Here is a 21,530-nt window from a genome sequence, read left to right on the forward strand (position 1 = left end):
TGTTTATGGTATACACCCAAGAGGTGTTTTTGAGTTACATGATGTGACTAACTTGCAACATGTTAGTGGGACAACAAAAGATATGGCACAATCTCTAAAAGAGATACATGAACAGGTTAAGTAGTCTTTGCAGGACACCATAGCAAGAGTCAAGGCAAGGGTGGATGCTTCAAAGAGGGATGTCCAATTCTCAGTTGGAGATTTTGTGATGGTACATCTCAAAAAGTCTAGATTGAAAAAGGGAGTTCCTACCAATTTACAGATGAGACGAATTGGACCTTGCAGGATTTTGGCTAAGTATGGTCCAAATGCTTATAAAATTGATTTACCTGCTGATGTTTCCTTGTATCCTATCTTTAATGTTGCAGATTTGGTGCCTTTCAAGGGGCAGCCTCCAGAAGAGACTCAAAGAGCTTCAGACATTTCAAATTCCCTTTCTGATCTATCTATCCCCTCTTCTTCTTCTCCCATTCCTAAACAGGTACTTGATTCCAGAATCATCAAAAAGACTAGAAAACATGACTACCTTGAGCATTTGATCAAGTGGAAAGATCAACTAGCTTCTGAAGCCACTTGGATACCTAAAAGTTACTTCACCAAGGCTGGTATTCCTCTCTCTATTCTGCCCAAAGGAGTCACATGACTTCTTTGTCACCGGGGGAGTATGGTGCAGGAGCACCTAGCTTCATTCTCAACTTCATTTTCATCACAGGTTTGATTTTTGTTGGTTTTAAGTTGGAAAGTTGTCTAGGATGTATTTGAAGTTGTTCTAGGTTGTTTGGATGAGTTTTGAACTCATTGTGTGGTTTTGGTTTCTTGTTTTCATCTTTTTGCTCAAAAGTTGCCAGTTTGGTGTTGCCTGGCAAAATGATGGAAAAATGAATTTTTTTTGTGGTTTTTGTTTTGAAAAGGTTTTAGACATGTTTTATGCTTGGGTTTTAGGCATGAGAAGTGTTTTTAGGTGATTGTTAGTCTTGGAGGCCAATCTTGCATTTTCTAGGCACCAAAAAGTTGTCATTTAGGCATCAAAATGTCAAAATTAAGTGCCCTTGGACATGTACCTATCCATACAGGAGGCTAACCAACTTGGAGAGGTATTTAATCCCCTATTTTAACTATTGTAAGGGTTGATCATTTGAAGTTATGAAGCATTTGGCAAACTTGCACTAGTTTTACTTGGTTTTTCTCTAGTTTTTAGCTCCATGTGAATAGCAGTCCGTACACCAGCTGTACTTGGCCATACTATTCTTCCATTTTCAGATTCTAATATTTTTTCTTAAGCTTTTCCCTTTGGTGGCATCTGATTTTATCAAGTTTTGAGTTTGTAGCAAGTTTAGTTTGATTTTACAGTTTCACTACCTTGTCTAGGAAATGGCGAGGATGCTTGACCAACTTGTCTTCTTGGAGTCCTAAAATGTTCATGGCTTCCCAAGAACCAATTGATCAACTTGTAAACTATGTAAATACATGTTTTGTTTTCAAGAATGTAGGTGTAAGGAGTTTTGTGGCCATTGAGCCCTAGGCAAGTGTGCCATTTGGCTAGGGTCTTGAAGAAATTTGATGCTTTGCTCTTCTATAGCAAGTGCATTTAATAGTTGAACAGACTTGCTTGGATGATTAAGTTTGTATTCCAAGACAAATAGGCTTTCTAAGCCATATAGAGAATGTTTTCATGTTTAGTTTATGAAAATAATGTAAAAGACAGTGAGTCACTATTTTAGAGTCAATTTCCTTTCATTAGCCTACTCTCCATCATGCATTGGAGCTTGTAAGGTTGTTGTACCTCCTTCTAATTGCTTGAAAACAAGAAAAAGGAGTGGTTTTTATGTTATCTATGGGTTTGAAGTTGCCAAGATCAATCAATGATCTTTGAGGCAAGGTTGTAATGCCAATTTGCTGTCACAGTCAACTAGGACTGAGTTTTACATTTTCTTTTGAAATTATATATGCAATCTTCTCCTTCAAACTGATAGGTATGAAGGTCAATAAGCCATTGAAGACCGAGCCTTGTTAAGGATCACAAAAACATACTTTTTGTGAAGAGTTCTAATAGTGAAAGTGCAGGTCACAATGAACAAAAAAACAGTGAAAGGCAAAAATGTAGTGACAGTTAGTTGATAGCGGATACTCCAATGCCTTGTAATTTTCTTAATGCCTTTTGTGTAGGGCTAACATGATCCCTTTCTTTTCATTAAATGATAGCCATGTTCACATGTTTTGTATTGCAATTGGTTCTCATGTAAAAGTTGTGTTTGTAAAAAGCAAGATTTAAAAGTTGTCAATGTTGCTCACTCCCTATGAGCATTTTTGTAAATTCTTGTTCTCCAACCCTTTGAGGGTGAAAAACTACTTAATTTTGGTCTAAATAGCATGAGACATGGTATTAATGAGGTTTCATGGTTCCCTTTGAAGATTTACACTTTGCAAATTGATTCTTGCCTCTAAAACCCTTCCAAACCCTCCTTTTTCACCCATTTTTGGGACAATCATGGAGAAGGCCTGAGAGACCTTGAGACTTTGAAAATCTTCAAGTTTTCCCAAAAGGGTATCCATAAATGTGAATATTTTAGTCCGGAAGCCCAACACTTGAGCAGGGTGAGCACAAAACCCCAAATGGAGGGCTAATGCGTAGTAGCCCGTTTTAGGCCTAAAACCAAGTTTTTGTCAAATCGGGTATGCAAGTGAAGGTTGCAAAGCATGAAATCCAACAAAATAAGTTGAAACAGGTCAACCTAATGTGAATTCAACCTATTTGGTGAGTTTGGCTTCTTAACTTGGTTTTGGAGCATTTGAAAGGATGTCAACAACTAGGGAGTTGGAGCCTCTGAGTAGCCAAGAAGAGTTTGACATAGGGAGGTGGAGCAAGGTGAGTTGTTAGATTGCCTTTGAGCTATTTTCACTCTGTCCTTGTGGACTACACCTCAAAATATTAAGGATCTAACACTTAGCAAACATACTAGCCATTTAACAACCACCTAGCATTACCTCCCCATCGATTTTTAACATCAAATTAAACCAATTATCTCTTCTTTCATCAAAAACCATCAGTGAGAGGTGGCAAAATAGTGCATCTTTCATTTTGCTCATCATGGGAACAAACCATCAAAGCGAGTGCATCTGGGTGGCTGATTTTACACTAGATGTTCCCTTGTCTCACTCCCCAACACGTTTGATCGTTCTGAGCCACCTCATAGCAATGCTTTCCCTTGAGTGCTCAAATTGGAAAAAATGGTCAAATTTTGACATCATGTAACTCAGAGACCATGGCACTTGTTATCTTCAAAATCTGATTCCCTTTAATATCCTTAGAGTAATATGAGTTGAGCTTGGTGCAGAAGAGACATCAAAGATTAGGAAATTCTCAAGACAACATATGACAAGGTTTGATTAAACCTTCTACACTTCGGGCTTCCTAGGAGCCCAGGTGGGTATACCTTTGTGAATTAAATTCACACCTTCAAACATAAACCCACAGCAAACCAGTGGATTTATTCACCCTGAAATCAACTGAAAACAAAGGATGGAAATTGTACTTAAATTCATCATTTCGATCAACAAAGCATGCAATGAACAACTTCAATTAATACCAGTGCCTTATCCAAAGTCACAGAGTCATCTGAATTCAAATAAGACCCCTTAAACAATATGTCTTTATACTTCCCATCGGCTTGGTTTTTATTAATCCTTATATATGCCTGACACATACAAGAATTCAATCATTCCAAACTAAGCTATGGTCCTCAAAATTCAAAGTTCCTCCCAAAGAATTCACTGGTATGAGTGATCCCGTGTATTTAATTTCCCTCCAAAAGAGAAAAGCTAACAAACACTTATACTAAAATTGCTTGGCAATTCCATTCAAATAGAACAACCCTGGATTATTCAGAATGAAAACAGTAAATAAATTTGTAAACAAACTTGAAGACAAAATAGAGCTTTACTCAAAACCAATGGCCTATATATTGATATTTAGTTCAAAGAGTATTACAATAAATTCTGATTCTCCATTAGACTTAGAAAAAAATCAGATAGATTTCTGCAGCGTTTTCTTACAAAATTTTGTGATCCCCCTCCCTCTAGTCCTGGTATCCATTTATAAAAACATGGATGCACAAAGCTTCAGACTTCTTGAGGAGAGTTTGTTACAATCATTTCAAAAAATGAAGTGATTACAATTTTTGCGTAAAAGCAGTTACACGCTCTTTTCAGCCTCTACAGTTTGTTCAATAGGTTGTTCGGTCGCAACCTCTTCTATCTTTTCAGGGGCGTTCTCCAACTGCTCTGGATCATGGGTGGCATATTTAACTTCCCACTCACTATATGTCTCTTCTGTCGGCCATGAAAAATTAATCACATTATCTTTAATTTTAGTCAACCTTTTCCAAGAATTTCTCAGTTTGTTGACTTCTGAATTAAGAAAACCATAATGTGATTTAATTTTCTCTATTTCCTATATTGTTACAACAAAGAAAGAGGTATCATCAAGATCAATGATTCCTTTAACCCTTGCTGACAACTTAACTTCTATCTCTTTAAGCCATATTTGCTTGTCTTTTAACTGATCTGGATTAGCAAAAATTCCTGGGAGCAACTCAAAAACTTGATCAGTATATTCCTTCTTGCATAAATTAACCTTTATATCCACATTATCTACATCTGCTGCCAATTGCATTAAAACTTTAGCAACATCAGAAGTGGATTTGATAATGGGATTGGCTCTTGCTTCATCACAGGATACACACATGAATTCTAGATCTAGCTCCCTAGGCCTCCATCTATCAAAAATGGGTGTCAAAATGGCTTTATCTCTCCTTAGCTCATTCCATATCTCCATAATCTTTCTCACATTGTTGTAGAGCAATGAGGCATTTATTGTCTCTGCAAAACTGGAGATTGTGGCCCTTACTTTCTCCTCATATTTCCCTGCATATAAAGCCTGAGCCTGCTTCAGGTTTTCTAGTTCTTGGGGAGTAATCTCAATCATTTAAGAACTAGAGGGTGCTGGAGATGGTGGAAATTCAATAATAGGGCTAGTAGGTGGAGGTCTTGCAGGAGAAGAGGAAATCATCAATGTTGAAGACTCACCTTGTTGGTGTTGTCCCATCAGCTGGCTCTGCAACTTGGCAATGATGCTATCTTTGCCTCTTACCTCCTCCTTAGCACTGTTATAGGCCTTTAAAACTGTTTCCAACTTAATTTGGAGGGCCTCTTTTTCTTTGGCTTCCTTTTCTGCCACTACAACACTAAATTTTATAGTTTCTAACACAGTACTTGCAGCCTCTACTACCCCTGTACTTTGCACTCTTTTTACCATCATTCCACCAAGATAACTTGACCCTGGGGTGTCCTTGCCTTTCTTGCTCTCATTTCTCTTGAGAGACCACATAACTAGTGCAACATTATCCTTATTGAATGTAACCCCTTCCATGGGTTTAGTTTCTTTTCTTACTGCATCTAGCACCAGAGCATCAACAATATCCCACTCTGGTAAAATAAGCACTCCAGCTTGTGCTACTAGATCTCTTCCCTGCTCAAGAGTGATGGTTTTGAATTCTTCCATCATTTCCTATTTTATTTCTTCCTCCACTGAGGTTGGATCTTTATTAGGCTGCTCAGCCTTTCTTGTCTCACATCTAGCATTATATCTATCTATATGCTATTTCCAAATGAATTGCATGAATGCTTCTGATGTGACAAAGTTGTCATCAGCTAAAAAGGCACTACTTGCCTTCTTTATCTTAGGATCCCATTCCTGGCCTTTAAGTTCAGTGGAGGTAATACCCATTTCAGCATCAATGGGCTCTTCTGGCATCCCTTTGTCCACTTCATCATAGGTGTATGCAATTTCCCCTAAGCTACCCAACTGCAAGAGGTGCTCAGCTACTACTTGCTCATCTCCTATATGGATAGGGGATTGGGATGGGGAATACAAGGGTGTATCTGATTGCACTACCTTCTCCACCCTTTTCTTCTTTGGGTTGTCTTGGATGTCAATGACATCTTGTATCTTCCTCTTTCCTTTGGATGTAGAAGGCTCCCCTGTTGTAGGCACCAGCACACTATAACCTGATTTCTTTCGCAGTGTGTAGTCACCAGGAGGAATTCCTTTGGTGGAAGCTAACCTGCTCAGGATCACTCTGGCCTTTTCAGGGTTGCTTTTAATCACAGCTTCCCTCTTCTCTTTTAGTGTTTGCATTACATCTTCAAAGCAAACAATCAAAAACTTTATTTTTTCTTCCAATGGGATGAAGCTAGACAATGGGTCATAGCTAGCATCAAATTGATGCACAAAATCCAAGGCTTTCTTGTAAGCCACCCACTTTTCTTTCCTTAATTCCTGCTCATCTAAATCAAATTCATTTTTGATGAGGTCTTCAGGAAATTGGAATTGATGAGGTCTACCTCTGCATGCTACCTTCCTCCTGAACACACCGTTGAAGAAGTCCTCTGGATCAGCACACCTGGACACTGCAATATATAAATGGTAAGGTTTGAGGAAATCCTCAAAACAATTCCAGCCTCCCTTTGCTATTATGAATTGGTGGGCTATGGTAGCTGCAAGGAAAATAGTCCCTTTACCTCTTCCTGTCAACTCTGCCTCTTGTAGGCCACCAATTTGCCTAAGGATCTCCGCTATTTCCACTTTGAGAGGGACCTGGTAGGGTAACAAAAATGGAGTACCCCTGAAACCAAAAACTCTGAAAACTGTGGAGACTGGATATAAATAAATGTCACCCCAGTTATGAACAATCTTGATGTTCTCTGCGAATTCTTTTGGCCTTATGAATTCTAGAAGAACCTTGGGGACTCTTGGGTTATCAGAGCATAAGAGAGTTCTTATTTTGGAAGCAAAATATTTGTCAAACTTCAAAAAACTAGCATCCTCTCTATCCCATGACAACATAGTACTCCATAATTGTACTGGCATTATTTCTCCTTCCTTTTCCTTAACCAGGTCTAGTCCACTGGCAAAATAATCACCACCTTTGAAGAGAAAAAGGTGCATTAAGAGTGAATACCATCTGAAAGGTCTGTCCACCTTTCCATTCTTTATTCCTATCAACCCTCCATGGATAGCATCGGCAATGAAAGAGGCATAATCAAAAGTGATAGCAAGAGAAGGATTCAAAATCTGGGCAATCATTAGCAAGTAATGATTTGGCATATTTGATTCAGTATCCTCTCCTAAAACTTGACAAAGTGCCCAATACATTCCTTTAGCCCTCAAGGTAAACATACTTAATGAAAAAGGCTCTTGTGTGTTGGGTCCTACAACTGCTAACCCTCCTATTTTCACAAAAAGTTCTTTAAGAGGCCCATCCCTGAGATGACTTCTCTGTGCACTGTAAACTTGGGCTAATGATGTGAAATTTATGGGTTCCAGGAAGTTTGTGAACTTATTAAGCCCAAATGCTATCCTTAATTCTTTAGCATTAATTTCCACAAGGGTTTTCCGATTTGCATCCTGGATGCTTCTTGTGACTGGATCATAATTCAATGCCATTTGGGTTAGCAGGTCTATATCCATGAATACCCCTGGGACTACTAATTTCCCAACATCTAGTTCCCAAATACTATTTTGAGGAGCAGGAGAATTTCTCATTCCAAATCCGACTTTAAACAACCCCAACCTCGACAGTCCAACCTATGGGTCTCTTAGCCAATTACCTTTGTCATACAATCCTTCTCCTATCTTCAGACGGGGAGCCCTGGGCACTAACTCTTTGCCCTTTGATGCCTGGTTAGTTGACAACATCAACTGTTCTAAAAAATCATCACATACACTTCTTTCTAAATAATTAACCTTGCCAGAAAATTCCCTTTTAGGAGCCATTTGAAAATGCAAGAAAATGAATATCACCCTTAAACAATCCTGCAACAAGAGAATTATCTTACTTAGAACACCACATAAGAATTGCTACAAAATATGAGAGAACTTGATGCTTGCTTGAAGGAATTTGCTCTGCGACTGAATCGACTTGCTCTGTATCTGAAAAAGATAACTCTGCGTCTGCTCTTCTGCAAAATCTTTTAAACGATATCTTCACTTGGTAGTTAGGAAATCAAATATTTGTACTAAGGGCCTTAACTATAACATTGATTCCGCATGCTTCAGCCATCCCTTCAAAATCGAATTCATACGAGAATTCATATTTTTCGCTCCAACGGGTCACAACATTCCTGCAAGTGTTTCACTTTTACCGTTTCGTTACTGACGGCTTTGGCTTTACTCTGGGTCCCACTTTTCTATTAGCTACATAATACCACACGACACCCAACCATTGGCCTTGAAAATCCCTTCGCATTCCACTTGATACTGGCCGCGTGTCTTTCTTTATACTGCAGTGGGCCCACACTTTCTTCTTAGACCATGTCATCATCATGACACGTGGATGGCTCTCATTAACTCTTGCTATTTCGTGAGCCTAAAGAGTGAGAATTTTACCCTTGTGAAATAGCATCGACCGTCGGATCATCTCTGAAGTTGATCAGCATTTAATCCTTTGAAAAGGCTCTCAAGAATGGTGGGCCCACTGACTCGTCATGAACACATGGCATCCTTGTCACTTTCAGAGCTGATTTGTCACTCTGTCATTCGCTAGAAGGAAACCATGGGGGCCCCACTTTCACCTCAACAAGTCTATCTCCCACATCATCATCATGACACGTGGACGACTCTCGTTAACTCTCGCTATTTCGCGGGCCTAAAGAGTGAGCATTTTACCCTTGCGAAATAGCACCGACCATCGGATCATCTCTAAAGTTGATCAGCATTTAATCCTTTGAAAAGGCTCTCAAAAATGGTGGGCCCACTGACTCATCATGAACACATGGCATCCTTGTCACTTTCGGAGCTGATTTGTCACTCTGTCATTTTCTAGAAGGAAACCACGGGGCTTCAATAAATTGTCAACAGCTGTACCTGCCAGGTCATCTCCACCTGCGACTTGATTCATCTCTAGGGCCCACTTTGAACCTTTAATCCTGACCCACTGACTGTGGTGACTTGTGCCACGTGCTACCTTTTAATACGCCAGAAGAAAGCCATGGGGCTCCAACCACTCTTGACAGCTACACCCTTTACTTCCTCCATCATGACACATGGACGGTTCTCGTTCACTCTTGCTATTTCGTGGGCATAAAGAGTGAGCATTTTACCCTTGCAAAATAGCATGGGCCGTTGGATCATTCGCGAGATGTGCACTAGTTACTAGGCCTGACAACTTTAGAAGAAAAGCATACAAGGCATAAAATTTTCAAATGATCAACTTAACTGCCTAGGCAAATAACAAGGGGGGACACTTCCTACGACCCCACGACCCATAACTTAAGTGAATAAAGTAATGGAAGATTAGAAACCAGAGGGTTTAACACAAAAAGATAGGATCTAAAAATCAAAAACCCTTAAACCCCTAAGGTCTAGAACAAAGCTGAAGCACTTGGGATTACACCCTATTCGAGAAAATTTGATACACCATAGCCAATCATGGGAAAAGAAAAACCCAATTTGAAATAGTGATAACAACACTTATGGATAAGTCATTCAAACCTATGGGGTTTTGTTTTCGCTACCTAAAAAATCCTCTCTCAGTTTTGGACAACTCAATTCCATTTTCTTTTGGTGATATTTTTTCTTTCGCATCAAAAACCATCAATGAAAGGTGGCAAAATAGTGCATCTTTCATTCTTCTCATCATGGGAATGAACCATCAATGTGAGTTCATCTAGGTGGTCGGGTTTATGCTAGGTGTGCCCTTTTCTCACTCTTGAAGATGTTTGATCATTCCAAGTCACCTCGTAGCAACGCTTTCCCTTGAGCACTCAAAGTGGGAAAAGGGTTAAACTTTGACGTCGTGTAACTCGGAGACCATGGAACTTATAGACAATCTATTTGAACCTACAAGGTCATGTTGTCTCTTTCTAAAAAATCTTCTCTCTATTTAGGACAAATTGATTCCATTTTCTTGTGGTGAGATTTTTTTTCTCCCATAAAAAACTATCAAAAACCGTCAGCGAAAGGTGGCAGAATAGTGTATCTTTCATTTTGTTCATCATGAAAATGAACTGTCAGTGCAAGCGTGTCTAAGTGGTAGGGTTTACACTAGGTGTGCCCTTGTCTCACTCTCCAGGACATTTGATCGTTCTGAGCCACCTCATAAAGATGCTTTCCCTTGAGTGTTCAAAGTGGAAAAAAGGTCAAACTTTGATGTCGTGTAACTCGGAGACCGTGGCACTTATGGACGAGCCGTTCAAACCTATGGGGTTGTGTTGTCACTACCTAAAGATCCTCTCTTGATTTTAGACAACTTGATTCCATTTTCTTGTGGTGATATTTTTTCTGTTGCATCAAAAACCATCAGTGAAAGGTGGCATAATAGTGCATCTTTTGTTATGATCATCATGGGAATGAACCGTTAGTGCGTGCACATCCAGGTGGTCGGTTTTATGCTAGGTGTGCCCTTATCTCACTCTCTAATACGTCTGATCATTCTTAGCCACCTCGTAGCAATGCTTTCCCTTGAGCGCTCAAAGTGGAAAAGAGGTCAAACTTTGACGCCGCATAACTCAAAGACCATGGCACTTATGGACGAGTTGTTCAAATCTACAGTCTCATGTTGTACACATTGGTGGGATTATTAGACCATAAATATAAAATTTATTACATTTTCTTGTTCACTATTTACCCTAGGACAATGTTATAATAATTTTGACAAAAAATATTAGAACTTCCTCAATATACAACCAAATCAAGTGAAACAAATTGCAAATGGAAGATAACTCATCAGTGAATCATTCCCAATCGGTTTGCTAGCCAAATGAAAGAGGAATCAACAAGATTTAACCTTGTGATTAGGCTATTACACATGAGAATCACGTGAAAAGTTTAGCAAATGATAAGTTTCTTATTGAATATCCTTCAATACATAAAAAATCCTTCAAATGTATTTATAATAAAATGGTAGAAATTTATTACAAATGTATTTATAATCAAATGGTACAAATTTGGGCTCTCAAAATTTGCAATTAGCCCCATGGGCAGTTTTATATATAAAATTTGGCATCTAATATAAATGATCAAGCTCATTACAAGTTATATAAACAAAATTTTGCATCTAATTATGCAAATTACAACTCGTCGTTGTTTTTTAATACAAAATTTAGCATCTAGATATGCACATTACAAATCATTGTTGTTTTTTTATACAAAATTTAGTATCTAAATATGCACATTACAACTCATTGATGTTTTTATATACAAAATTTGGCATCTACATATGCACATTACAAATCATATGCATATTATAGCTCATGCATGTAGAGAACATCCAAAAAAGCGAAGTTACAACGATTCAGAAAAGATATATACAAAATTGTCAAAATTATTCTACTATATTGTAGAATTATTCTTCTAGATGGCCCAAAAGCAATCAAGTGAACCTTCTGGATCAACTCTAACCCTTAGTGTCTAAAGTATTTCCTTGTGGTCAGATTCACGATCTTTCCACAAATCCCTATTACGAGGTCTACCACGATATTTAATCAAATGAATATTTGTTGCAACAAGAAGGTTTGAGTAATGAAGAATATGTCTATGTGTCTCAAAGTCCTCAAACAACCAAGCATTAGAATTTTTGATAGGGTACTTGCATTTTTATAGAAGGATAAGTTAATGCCAAAATTAATACAATGACTAATAAATAAGTGAGTTTAAGAGGTCTCAATACAACTCGACACAACAACAATACCTTCTAAGACATGTCCTTGTCACAACAACAGATCCTATTGGGTACTCAATACCCTCTCCATCAACCATTGTAGAAGTCAATTTCTTTTTTGCCTCAATACAACGACACAAAAAGAAATATGTTCCTTCTTTGATATATCAATTGTTGCTGAATTATTACAAGGACACTAGGTGGTTTCATTTACAAGAATGTATACCTCCTTGTTCATAAAATAAAAATAAAAAGATAGTAACAGTATTAAGAAAATGTTGAAGGACATAAAGGTAAAATGCAAAGAACCTATAATCATTTATTGTGATAATTCATCATCAATTGATATATCAAAGAATCTAGTATTTCACTCTAAAACTAAACATGTTTCTATCAAATACAATTTTATGAAAGAGAATGTTGAAGCAATAGAAGTAAGATTGGTTTATGTTAATACTAAAGAGAAGATTGCAGATATCTTTACTAAACCTTTTCCTAAGGAAACCTTTGAATATCTTAGGGAGAAGTTTGGGGTAATACCCTCACCGGTAGAGACTTAGATAATTGGAGATTGGCATCAACCTGACATAAACTAACAGAGAAATTTTTCTTTTTGGCTTTGATGGAGGAGAGCTACTTCTCAGGGGGAGTAGTTGGTTGTATTATGTTCTGGTAATTTTAATTGCTTTGGCATTTGATATCAAACGGGGAGAGATATCTATGGAAAAAATTTCTATTTGGGAGACATTATTCATTGGGGGAGAGTTATTTACTCTTTGTATTTTGGTTTTGATTTATGGTATTGATCTCTTTTGAAGATTGTTTGCTTTTGGTTTTTGGCATTCTATTTTTGCACTTAGATGTTTTTCCATCTTGTGTTGCCATCAATGCCAAAGGGGGAGATTGTTGGTATTATAGACATGCTAAATTAGTTTTGTCATTGATTTCAACACTTATCCTTCTAGAGATCTACATTGTTGATTTAACACTATGGTTATATTGGTTTATGGTTGAACCGATACATTGTGTTCACCAGGAAGTCCAGTGACTTATGCAGAGTCATCAATATATTGTTCACCGATAGGATATATGGTTCACTAACTCAGTTGACAACTTGTTATCATCTGGAGATCACTTGATTATGTTGAAGACATGGTTTGGATATGTGGTTTTGGTGTTTTGATTATTTTTGTAATCATGTTGACATATTTATTGTTACTGGCAGATTGGTCTAGGTTATGGACCGGTATACGTTATCTATTCCAGATCAGCACGACACGTTATGGAGATGATTTATTGATTAGATATTTTTGTAAATGTATTGAGTCGACATGATGCATCACATCAAGAATTATTTGTAATTGATTTTATTGTAATATTATTGGTGAGCTGACCTACACATTTGGTCTTATCTTTTGTATATATGTAAGATCTCAATTGTTGAGATATGGGATATGGTATGCAAGGTTATGGTATTGCAACATGGTATGTGCAAATGTTGAAGATCATATGAGCAGACCATAAAGAAGGTTCAAGGAAGGTTTGATGGTGTTTATTAGATCTTAACCGATATTGAATGTAGCATTGGAGATGCTATTTTGAGTAGTACATTATTCTAGGATTTAACCATCCTACTATACTTATTGCAACTCTCATTTGAGCAGTGTGCTCTAGGCGGTTGGCCTTTCTGCATGTACTTACCCCATTTGTATACCCATACTATCTGCAGTAGTATCATCTGATTGTGGGTAAGGTTTCCGACTGTGGGTTTTCCCCTTTCAGGGTTTCCACATCAAAATATGCATGTTATGTGTTGTGGATGTTGTTCCACTTTCTGTTTCATGCATTAAGTTTCACCGGTATTGATATTAACTGTTAATTTGCTAACCGACATTAAGTTTAGTTCACCGGTATTAAGTATCAAGTTTGATTAAGTTATAATTGGGTTGAAATTAATTGACAAATAATTCACCCCCCTCTCAGCTGTCCTTTTAGTTCCTAACACAACATTCTCTTTTATCGGTTTCAGGTTTCACAGGTTCTAGTTCCAATTTAAGAAAATGCAAGGATCTTCATCCTTTTTCTCCATACTAGTTTCTCTGGAGACTTCAGGCTCATCCACTCGAACATCAACACTCTCAATGATTCTTTGTGTCTGGTTATTATAACATTTGTAGGCCTTACTCTTGGTGAAATAACCGAGAAATATACCTTCATCACTTTTAGCCTCAAACTTTCTAACATAGTCACCTCTCTTAATAAAATATTTGCTACCAAATATCTTGAAATAACCAACATTAGGTGATCTACCATACCAGTATTCATAAAGAGTCTTGTCCTTACCTCTTTTTACCAAAATCCTGTTCATTGTGTAGACAACTATGGTGACAACTTCTCTCTAGAAAGTCTTCACTACACCTCCTTGTATCAACATCATCCTAGCATCTTTAACAACTGACCGATTGTTTCTCTCTACAATACCATTCTACTATGGTGTCCTTAGTGCAGAAAGCTTCCATTTGATACCATTCTCTTCACAATATCTAATGAATTCCTCATAAGTGAATTCTTTGCCTTGATTAGTCCTCAGACACTTTATCTTCTTTCCACTCTCCTTTTTAGCTAAGGCCCTAAATGCCTTGAATTTACTAAATGCATCTATTTTATCCTTCAAGAATGTGACCCACATCATCCCTGAGCAATCATCAGTGAACATCATGAAATATTTGTCACCTTGAATAGTTTTAGTCCCTATTGGTCCACAGAGGCCAGTATGAACCAAATCTAATAGATGTTTCACTAAAAAAATATTTGCTCTTGAAAGTTGAGGATGTCATCTTTCCCAACTAACATCCCTTACATATAGCATTAATCGGTTTTTCCAACTGAGCCAAATATCTCACTGTATTTGACTTCCTCACTTTAACAATATTGTCAAATTTATATGACAAAATATCCTATGCCAAAGCCAAGTTTAATCTACTTTAGCAATTAAACAGCTGCTGACTTTAGGATTCAGGTGAAACAAGTTACCTTTAGTCTACTTGCAGGTTGTAATTAGTTCACCTTTGCTCCCATATATTTTGCACATACCATTTTTAAACTCCAATGGGTATCCTCTATCATTGAGTTGTGCAACACTCAAAAGATTGTGCTTTAGATCTTCAAACTAGTAGACATCATCTATACTATTGTTTCCATTAAGAGAAATAGTTTCCTTACCTTTAACTATGCAGGGTGAGTCATTAAAACATCTTACAACTCCACCATCAAATTCTTTCACAGAAAGAAATTTGCTCCAATCACTGGTCATGTGATGTGAACAACCACTATCAATGATCCAATCATCAGAATTATCCATTCAAGAAACTAAAGCCTTCTGATCAGATGTTTCCTCTTTAATGGCTACAAACACAATGTCTTCATTAGCATCACCATTATATTCCTTATTAGTGATACCACCATCAACTGCAATAAGACAATATCTTTTTCCTTTTCCCTTGTATTTCTTGTGCTCATTATCATCATTAGGATAGTTAGCAGCTATGTTTCCAATCTTGTTGCATGCAAAACATTTCAAAGATAATTTACCTCTATATTTACCAGTACCTCTAGGAAATTGCTTGGCCAATAATGCTTCATGCTCAACCAAACTATCTTCATCATCATCATCTTCTCTGTTGGATCTAGATTCATAACTGTGACTGACATGTCTACATTTCCTCATAGATGGGTTAGAAACAAAAGCTCTAAATTCTGATTCAGATTTATGAATACTAACATCATAACCATTTAATTCAAAAGTAGTAAGCTTACCAATGATGGAGTCAAGGGCTACCTTAGTTTTGTCAATAGATTTCAACTCTTGAATGGTTGCAACTTGGATAGCATAGACTGGTAGCAAGGTTCTCAATACCTTACTTATCACTGTGGCATTTTCCACTTTACCACCAACACTCTTGATCTCACCAACTATCTCTTTTATCCTCGAACCATACTATTGGATATTCTCACCTTCATCCATCTACATGTCATCAAACTTTCTTCTTAGACTCTCTTCCTTGAGAATCTTTACATGTTTATTACCACTACAAATCTCTTCAAGTTTCTTCCATACCTCATATACAGTCTCCAGACCATGGATATCTACATACTCCACATCAGACAAAGAACTGATAATAGCCTCCAGTGCTTGATTATTTTCTTGTTGCTCTTTCTTCTGATCATCAATCATAATCCCACTAGGTGCAACATATTGAGTATTAATATGTTCCTAGTATTGATTTCCAAGACTCTTGATATAAATTTTCATTCTATCACTCCATATCCTATAGTTCTCTCTATTAAACTTCAGACCTTCCTTCTTCATCATGATCTACAAGATCCTTACCCCAAGCTATTAGGCTTAGACCTTAGAGGACTTGAGACACTCTGATACCAATTGATGGTATGATGAAAGAACAAGGATCTGCTCAACTACTAAGAGGGGGAGGGGGTGAATCAGTAGATAGAGAAACTGATAAACTTCACCAATCTCAAAATCAAACTCTCAAAGTAAACATAGAACTATCAATGAAATATCACTATCAAGATAAAACTATCAAGTTTAAACTAGTTGACTATTACAACAGATTAAGAGTAAACAACTTGTAACTCAAAAAAATCCAAATACTTTTACTAACATAAGTAAAACTTCATTTCATATTGTTGTCAGTTATCATGACATATCAAAGTGGATTAAGTAGTTAAGAAAATCAACCATAGAAAACATAATCACAAAAACATTCACCACTTGACACAATATTTTTGATGAGGAAACCCAAATGGGAAAAACCATAGTGAGATGAGACTCACATGATAACTATCAGAACTCTTCTTAAGTTCGCCCTGTTAGGAGCCAAGCCTGTTCAAGCTTTTACAAAAAGTCCTGTTAAGAACAAATCTTGTTAGGGACCACCCAGTTAAGGGATTGATTATAATGCCTTGTTAGAAGCAATACCCTGTGAGGAGTAACCTTTGTAAAGGATTTATAATCCAAGCTAATGGACCACCTTGTTAGAGGATTTGAATAGAACCAAGCTTGTTAGAGCTTACCTAGTTAGGGGATTTCAATATGTTGTAATTGTTAGAAAACAACATGAGTTTGTTGATCTGTTTGAATATCACTACACTTGTTTGTTCAGATCCTTTTCATGCTCCTATATTCCTTTATTCAAACTACAGATACATCATCCAGTTTGGCAACCACACACTCAACTAAAACTTTGCCAACTTTGAAACTAAACAACTTATCGACCTTATAAAAAAATCAACTAGGTCGGTAACACAACAAAAACCTAATTTAGATAGAGATTACAAACAAGTCGGTTCAAGTATGACTATTGGATTACATAACAATATCTACACATCATTCAAGAAAGCCTCGACCGCTCCTTGATCACCACTTCATCAAACTTAGTAACTCATCACGTGCTTTGCATTACATGCAATATACTTTCTCATCCCCAAGACAAAAACAATTACCTCTATGTGCCAAATACACTTTGAAACTCTCTTCATATAATATGCATACATGTCATAATCATTACCACTCATCATCAGATCATAAACCAATATAACCAATTTACCAAACTTAATCAGTTAGGGTTTATCAAAACAACAGGGTAGAGTTTACCAGTTCAACTCTCTAATACTTAGCAATACCAATTCACTCCACAAACTTACCTACCAGTTATAATTTCCTTTCACCAGCTCTTCTTACTAGTTACAAAACAACATTACAATGATGTCATTACCAATTTAATTGACATCAACGATAACATAACATATCATTAATGCAATCTTCATGCAAATGCCAACAAACTTCACTCCCCCTTTGATAGCAATGCCAAAGATGTAGTCTAGACATCCTATTTCACATGATGCAATGATTGCTCCCCCTAACAGGAGTAGTCCATAACCATCAATCCAAATACATATAATTTTCTAGAAAATCACACCAGATTGATGTTGTTCCAATCTTCACTCACCTTAGAGTATATAGTGGAATTACCTTTAGCTTACCTCTAAGATACTCAAAACTATCCTTAGGTGGTGGCTTGGTGAATATGTCTACAACCTGTTCCTTGGCTAGCACATATTCTAGTCTAACTTCTTTGTGCACCTGTTCCCTTAGATAAGGATCTTTTATTGCAATATGCTTGGTCTTAGAGTGTATTACCAGGTTTTTTGATATGTTGATGGCACTTGTACTGTCATAGTGTATCACCATCAGTTCAGTCACCTTTTCTTGGATACCTTCCAAGATCTACTTAATCCATACTACCTACTTATAGTTGATTGCAGTAGCCACATACTCCACCTCAACTGTATATTGAGAGATGCAATTTTGTTTCTTGATTTTCCATGGCAAAATCCTATCTCCAATAAAGAATACACCTCCACTAGTGCTCTTTTTGTCATCAATCTTTCCTCCCCAATCTACATCAATGAAGACACTTTGGTTGAAATATCCCTTATGTGGATACCAGAGACAATATTCATCAGTCCACTTAAGATATCTAAATATCCTCTTAATTGCCACCATATGAGGCTCTTTTGCATTTGCAACAAATCTAGCAACCAAGCCAACTGCTTGTGCTATATCCAGTCTACTGTGCACTGCATACTGCAACTTACCAATCATAGATTGGTATAGTGTCTCATTCACTTCATTAGCCTCATCATTTTTTGAGAGCTTTCAACCTGTAACCATCGAGGTTCCAACAGGTTTGGAATCCTCCATTCCAAAAGTCTTCAATATTTCCCTTATATATTTGGTTTGGCTAATGAACATACCATTCTTTAGCTGAGATACTTATAGACCAATGAAGAATTTTATTTCACCGATCATGGACATTTCAAATTCTTTCTTCATTTCTTTTGTAAAACCTCTTCTCATTACATCATCTCCTCCAAAGATGATGTCATCTACAAAAATATCTACAATTAGGTGTTTTCCTTCTTATCCAGTCTTCAAGTACAAGTTACTATTGTCACTAGTTCTCATGAACCCTATACTTATTAGGTATGAGTGCAACCTCTCATACCAAGCTCTTGGTCCTTGTTTTAGCCCATACAGAGCCTTTTTTAGCTTACATACTATGTCTCTTCCATCTTCTGAAGAAAACCCTTTCGGTTGCTCAATGCACACTTCTTCCTCTACAACACCATTCAAGAATGCCAATTTGACATCCATTTGGTAGACCTTGAACTTCGTGTAGGCAGCATAAGAAAGAGATTTTTTGACTCCCTCCAGTCTGACCACCGGTGCAAAGGTCTCTCCATAGTTCAAACCTTCTTCCTATGCATACCCTTTGCAGACTAACCTTGCTTTGTTTCTTACTACTTGACTAATTTCATCCATTTTGTTTCTAAACACCCACTTGGTGCCTATTACATTTTTGTTCTCTGGTGTGGGCACAAGGATCTAAGTCTTAATTTTCTCAATCTGCTCCAATTCTTCTTCCATAGCTTTGATCTAGTCTTCATCTTTTACAAACTCTTTTTCTATTTTGTGATCAATTTTAGAGAGAAGACATGTACTCTCCCTTTCTTTTCTTCTAGTCAATACTCTTGCATTTTTTTTCACCAATAATATTGTCAGCAGGATGATTATTTCTAACATACCTTGGTTGTATTGGTTCATTTCTTGGAGCTTCTTCTACTGGTTGTGCAGGTTCTACTTCACATGTTTCCTCATTTGCAACTATAATATAATTCTCTACAACAGGTTTGACCGGTATAGTGTAAATAAATCCTTGATAGTCCTCTAGTTCACTCTGGTTGTCCTATTCATTTTTCTTAGAGAACTCATCTATTTTGATATTTGCACTCTCCACAATCTTACCAGACCTTTTGTTCAAATACCGATATGCTTTACTCTTTGTGGAGTAACCTAAGAGGTTCATTCATCACTCTTAGGATCAAACTTTCTAGAGTGCCCATCCCTCTTGATGTAGCACTTGCTTCCAAATACCTTGAAGTAACTCACACTAGGTGAGTATCCACACCATAATTCATACAGAGTCATATTTGTCCCCATCTTCACCTAAATTTGGTTCAAGTTGTACATAGCAGTACTAATTGTTTCTCTCTAGAAGACATGTGGAATATCCTTTTGTATCATCAGAGTCCTTGCACAATCAATTAGAGTTTTGTTTCTTCTTTCACCAACTCCATTCTCTTGATTTGTTCTAGGTGTAGACATCTTCCTCATAATCCCTTATTCTTCACAATAATTTATGAACTCTTGAGAGGTGAACTCTCCTCCTCTATCCCATCTCAAACATTTCAGACTCTTACTAGCTCCTGTCTCCACTCGAGCCTTGAAGACCTTGATCATGTGAAAGGTTTCATATTTTTCTTTGAAGAATACAACCCACATCATTCTTGAGAAATCATCTCCAAACAACATGAAGCACCAATTCCCATAGAAACTCTTAGTCCTCATAGGAACACACAAATCTGTATGCACTAGGTCCAGTACATTCTTAGATGAATAAGATTTGCTTCTGAAACTAGATCTGGTCAACTTTCCTAGCTAACAATCTTTACACATAACATTCTCAAGTTTCATAATGTTAGGCATACCTCTGACATACTTCATTCTACTAGCCTTTTCTATGCTATCAAAATTAAAATGACATAATTTTTTGTGCCATAGCCAACTGTCTTCTACCTTTTCCATTAGGCATCTTCCTACAGTGGTGTCTAGGTAGAACAAATTACCTTTAGTTTGTTTACCAGTAGCAATCAAACCTTCTAATTTATCACTTATTTTGCATATTCCCTTATTAAACTCCAATTGGGAACCCTTATTGTTAAGTTGTGCAACACTTAATAGACTATACTTTATCTCTTCTACCCATTAAACATCTTCACAATTGGTTTTATCATTTAGGGAAATAGATCCCTTACCTTTTACCGTATAGGGAACATCATTACCGAATCTCACCAGTCCCCCATCACAATCCTCCATGCTGAGGAATTTTTTCCTGTCACCAGTCATGTGGTGAGTGCAACCACTATCAATTACCCAGTCTCCACACTAGTTTGAATTGGAAATCAGTGCCATATCACTATCCTCCATGCTATCTTCATTTACCACTAAAATGAAATCCCTTCTCAATCAGATCCTTTTGATTCTTCATCGATAACTCCTTCTATAAGATAGAACTCCTTCTTTCTCTTCTCTTTGTATCTTCTAAAGTTATCCTTCCTATCATTGTTAGGATATCTGGATGCAATATGACCTATTTTATTGCATGAGAAACACTTCAGAGGTAGTTTATTTGTGTACTTCCCTTTCCCTTTTAGAAAACTTCTTTCTATTAGGGCTTCAAGCTCATATTGTTCCTATTCTTTAGATTAAAAGTTGTCATGTTCCTGAGAATGATCAGTTCTTGCAGTAGAACTACTTACAAATTCTTTTCTTCCCATTGTTGGTGCAAGTGTCATGGAAAATTTGAATGCAACATCAATCCTAGGCATACTATTATCATAGTCATTCAGTTCAAAGGCAGTCAACTTACCAATTACGGAGTCAAGTGTAACATTGTCTGTTCCCAAAGATCTGACTTCTTGAATTGTAGAAACCCTTATGGCATATTATGGTAGCAAGGTTCTCAAGATTTTGCTGACCACATCATTTTCTTCAATTTTTCCTCCAACACTTCTGATGGAATTTACCACATCCTTTACTCTTTTGTTGTACTTTTCTATATTTTCTTCTTGTTGCATCCTCATCTCATCAAATTTGCCTCTTAAACTACC

General features: G+C 37.1%; 1 protein-coding gene across 1 annotated transcript in view; it reads right to left on the reverse strand.

The window, feature by feature from the left end:
- The window catches only part of LOC131048466 (endonuclease 2-like), a 196,687-nt gene extending 175,951 nt beyond the window's left edge, over positions 1-20,736 (reverse strand). The window contains exon 1 of the mRNA XM_059208386.1: positions 20,676-20,736. Coding sequence (XP_059064369.1) covers positions 20,676-20,736 — 61 coding nt within the window. The remainder of the gene's footprint in view (positions 1-20,675) is intronic.
- Positions 20,737-21,530: the final 794 nt, after the last annotated feature.

The sequence above is a fragment of the Cryptomeria japonica genome, chromosome 7 (genome assembly GCF_030272615.1).
Source record: "Cryptomeria japonica chromosome 7, Sugi_1.0, whole genome shotgun sequence".
NCBI classification, from domain to species: domain Eukaryota; kingdom Viridiplantae; phylum Streptophyta; class Pinopsida; order Cupressales; family Cupressaceae; genus Cryptomeria; species Cryptomeria japonica.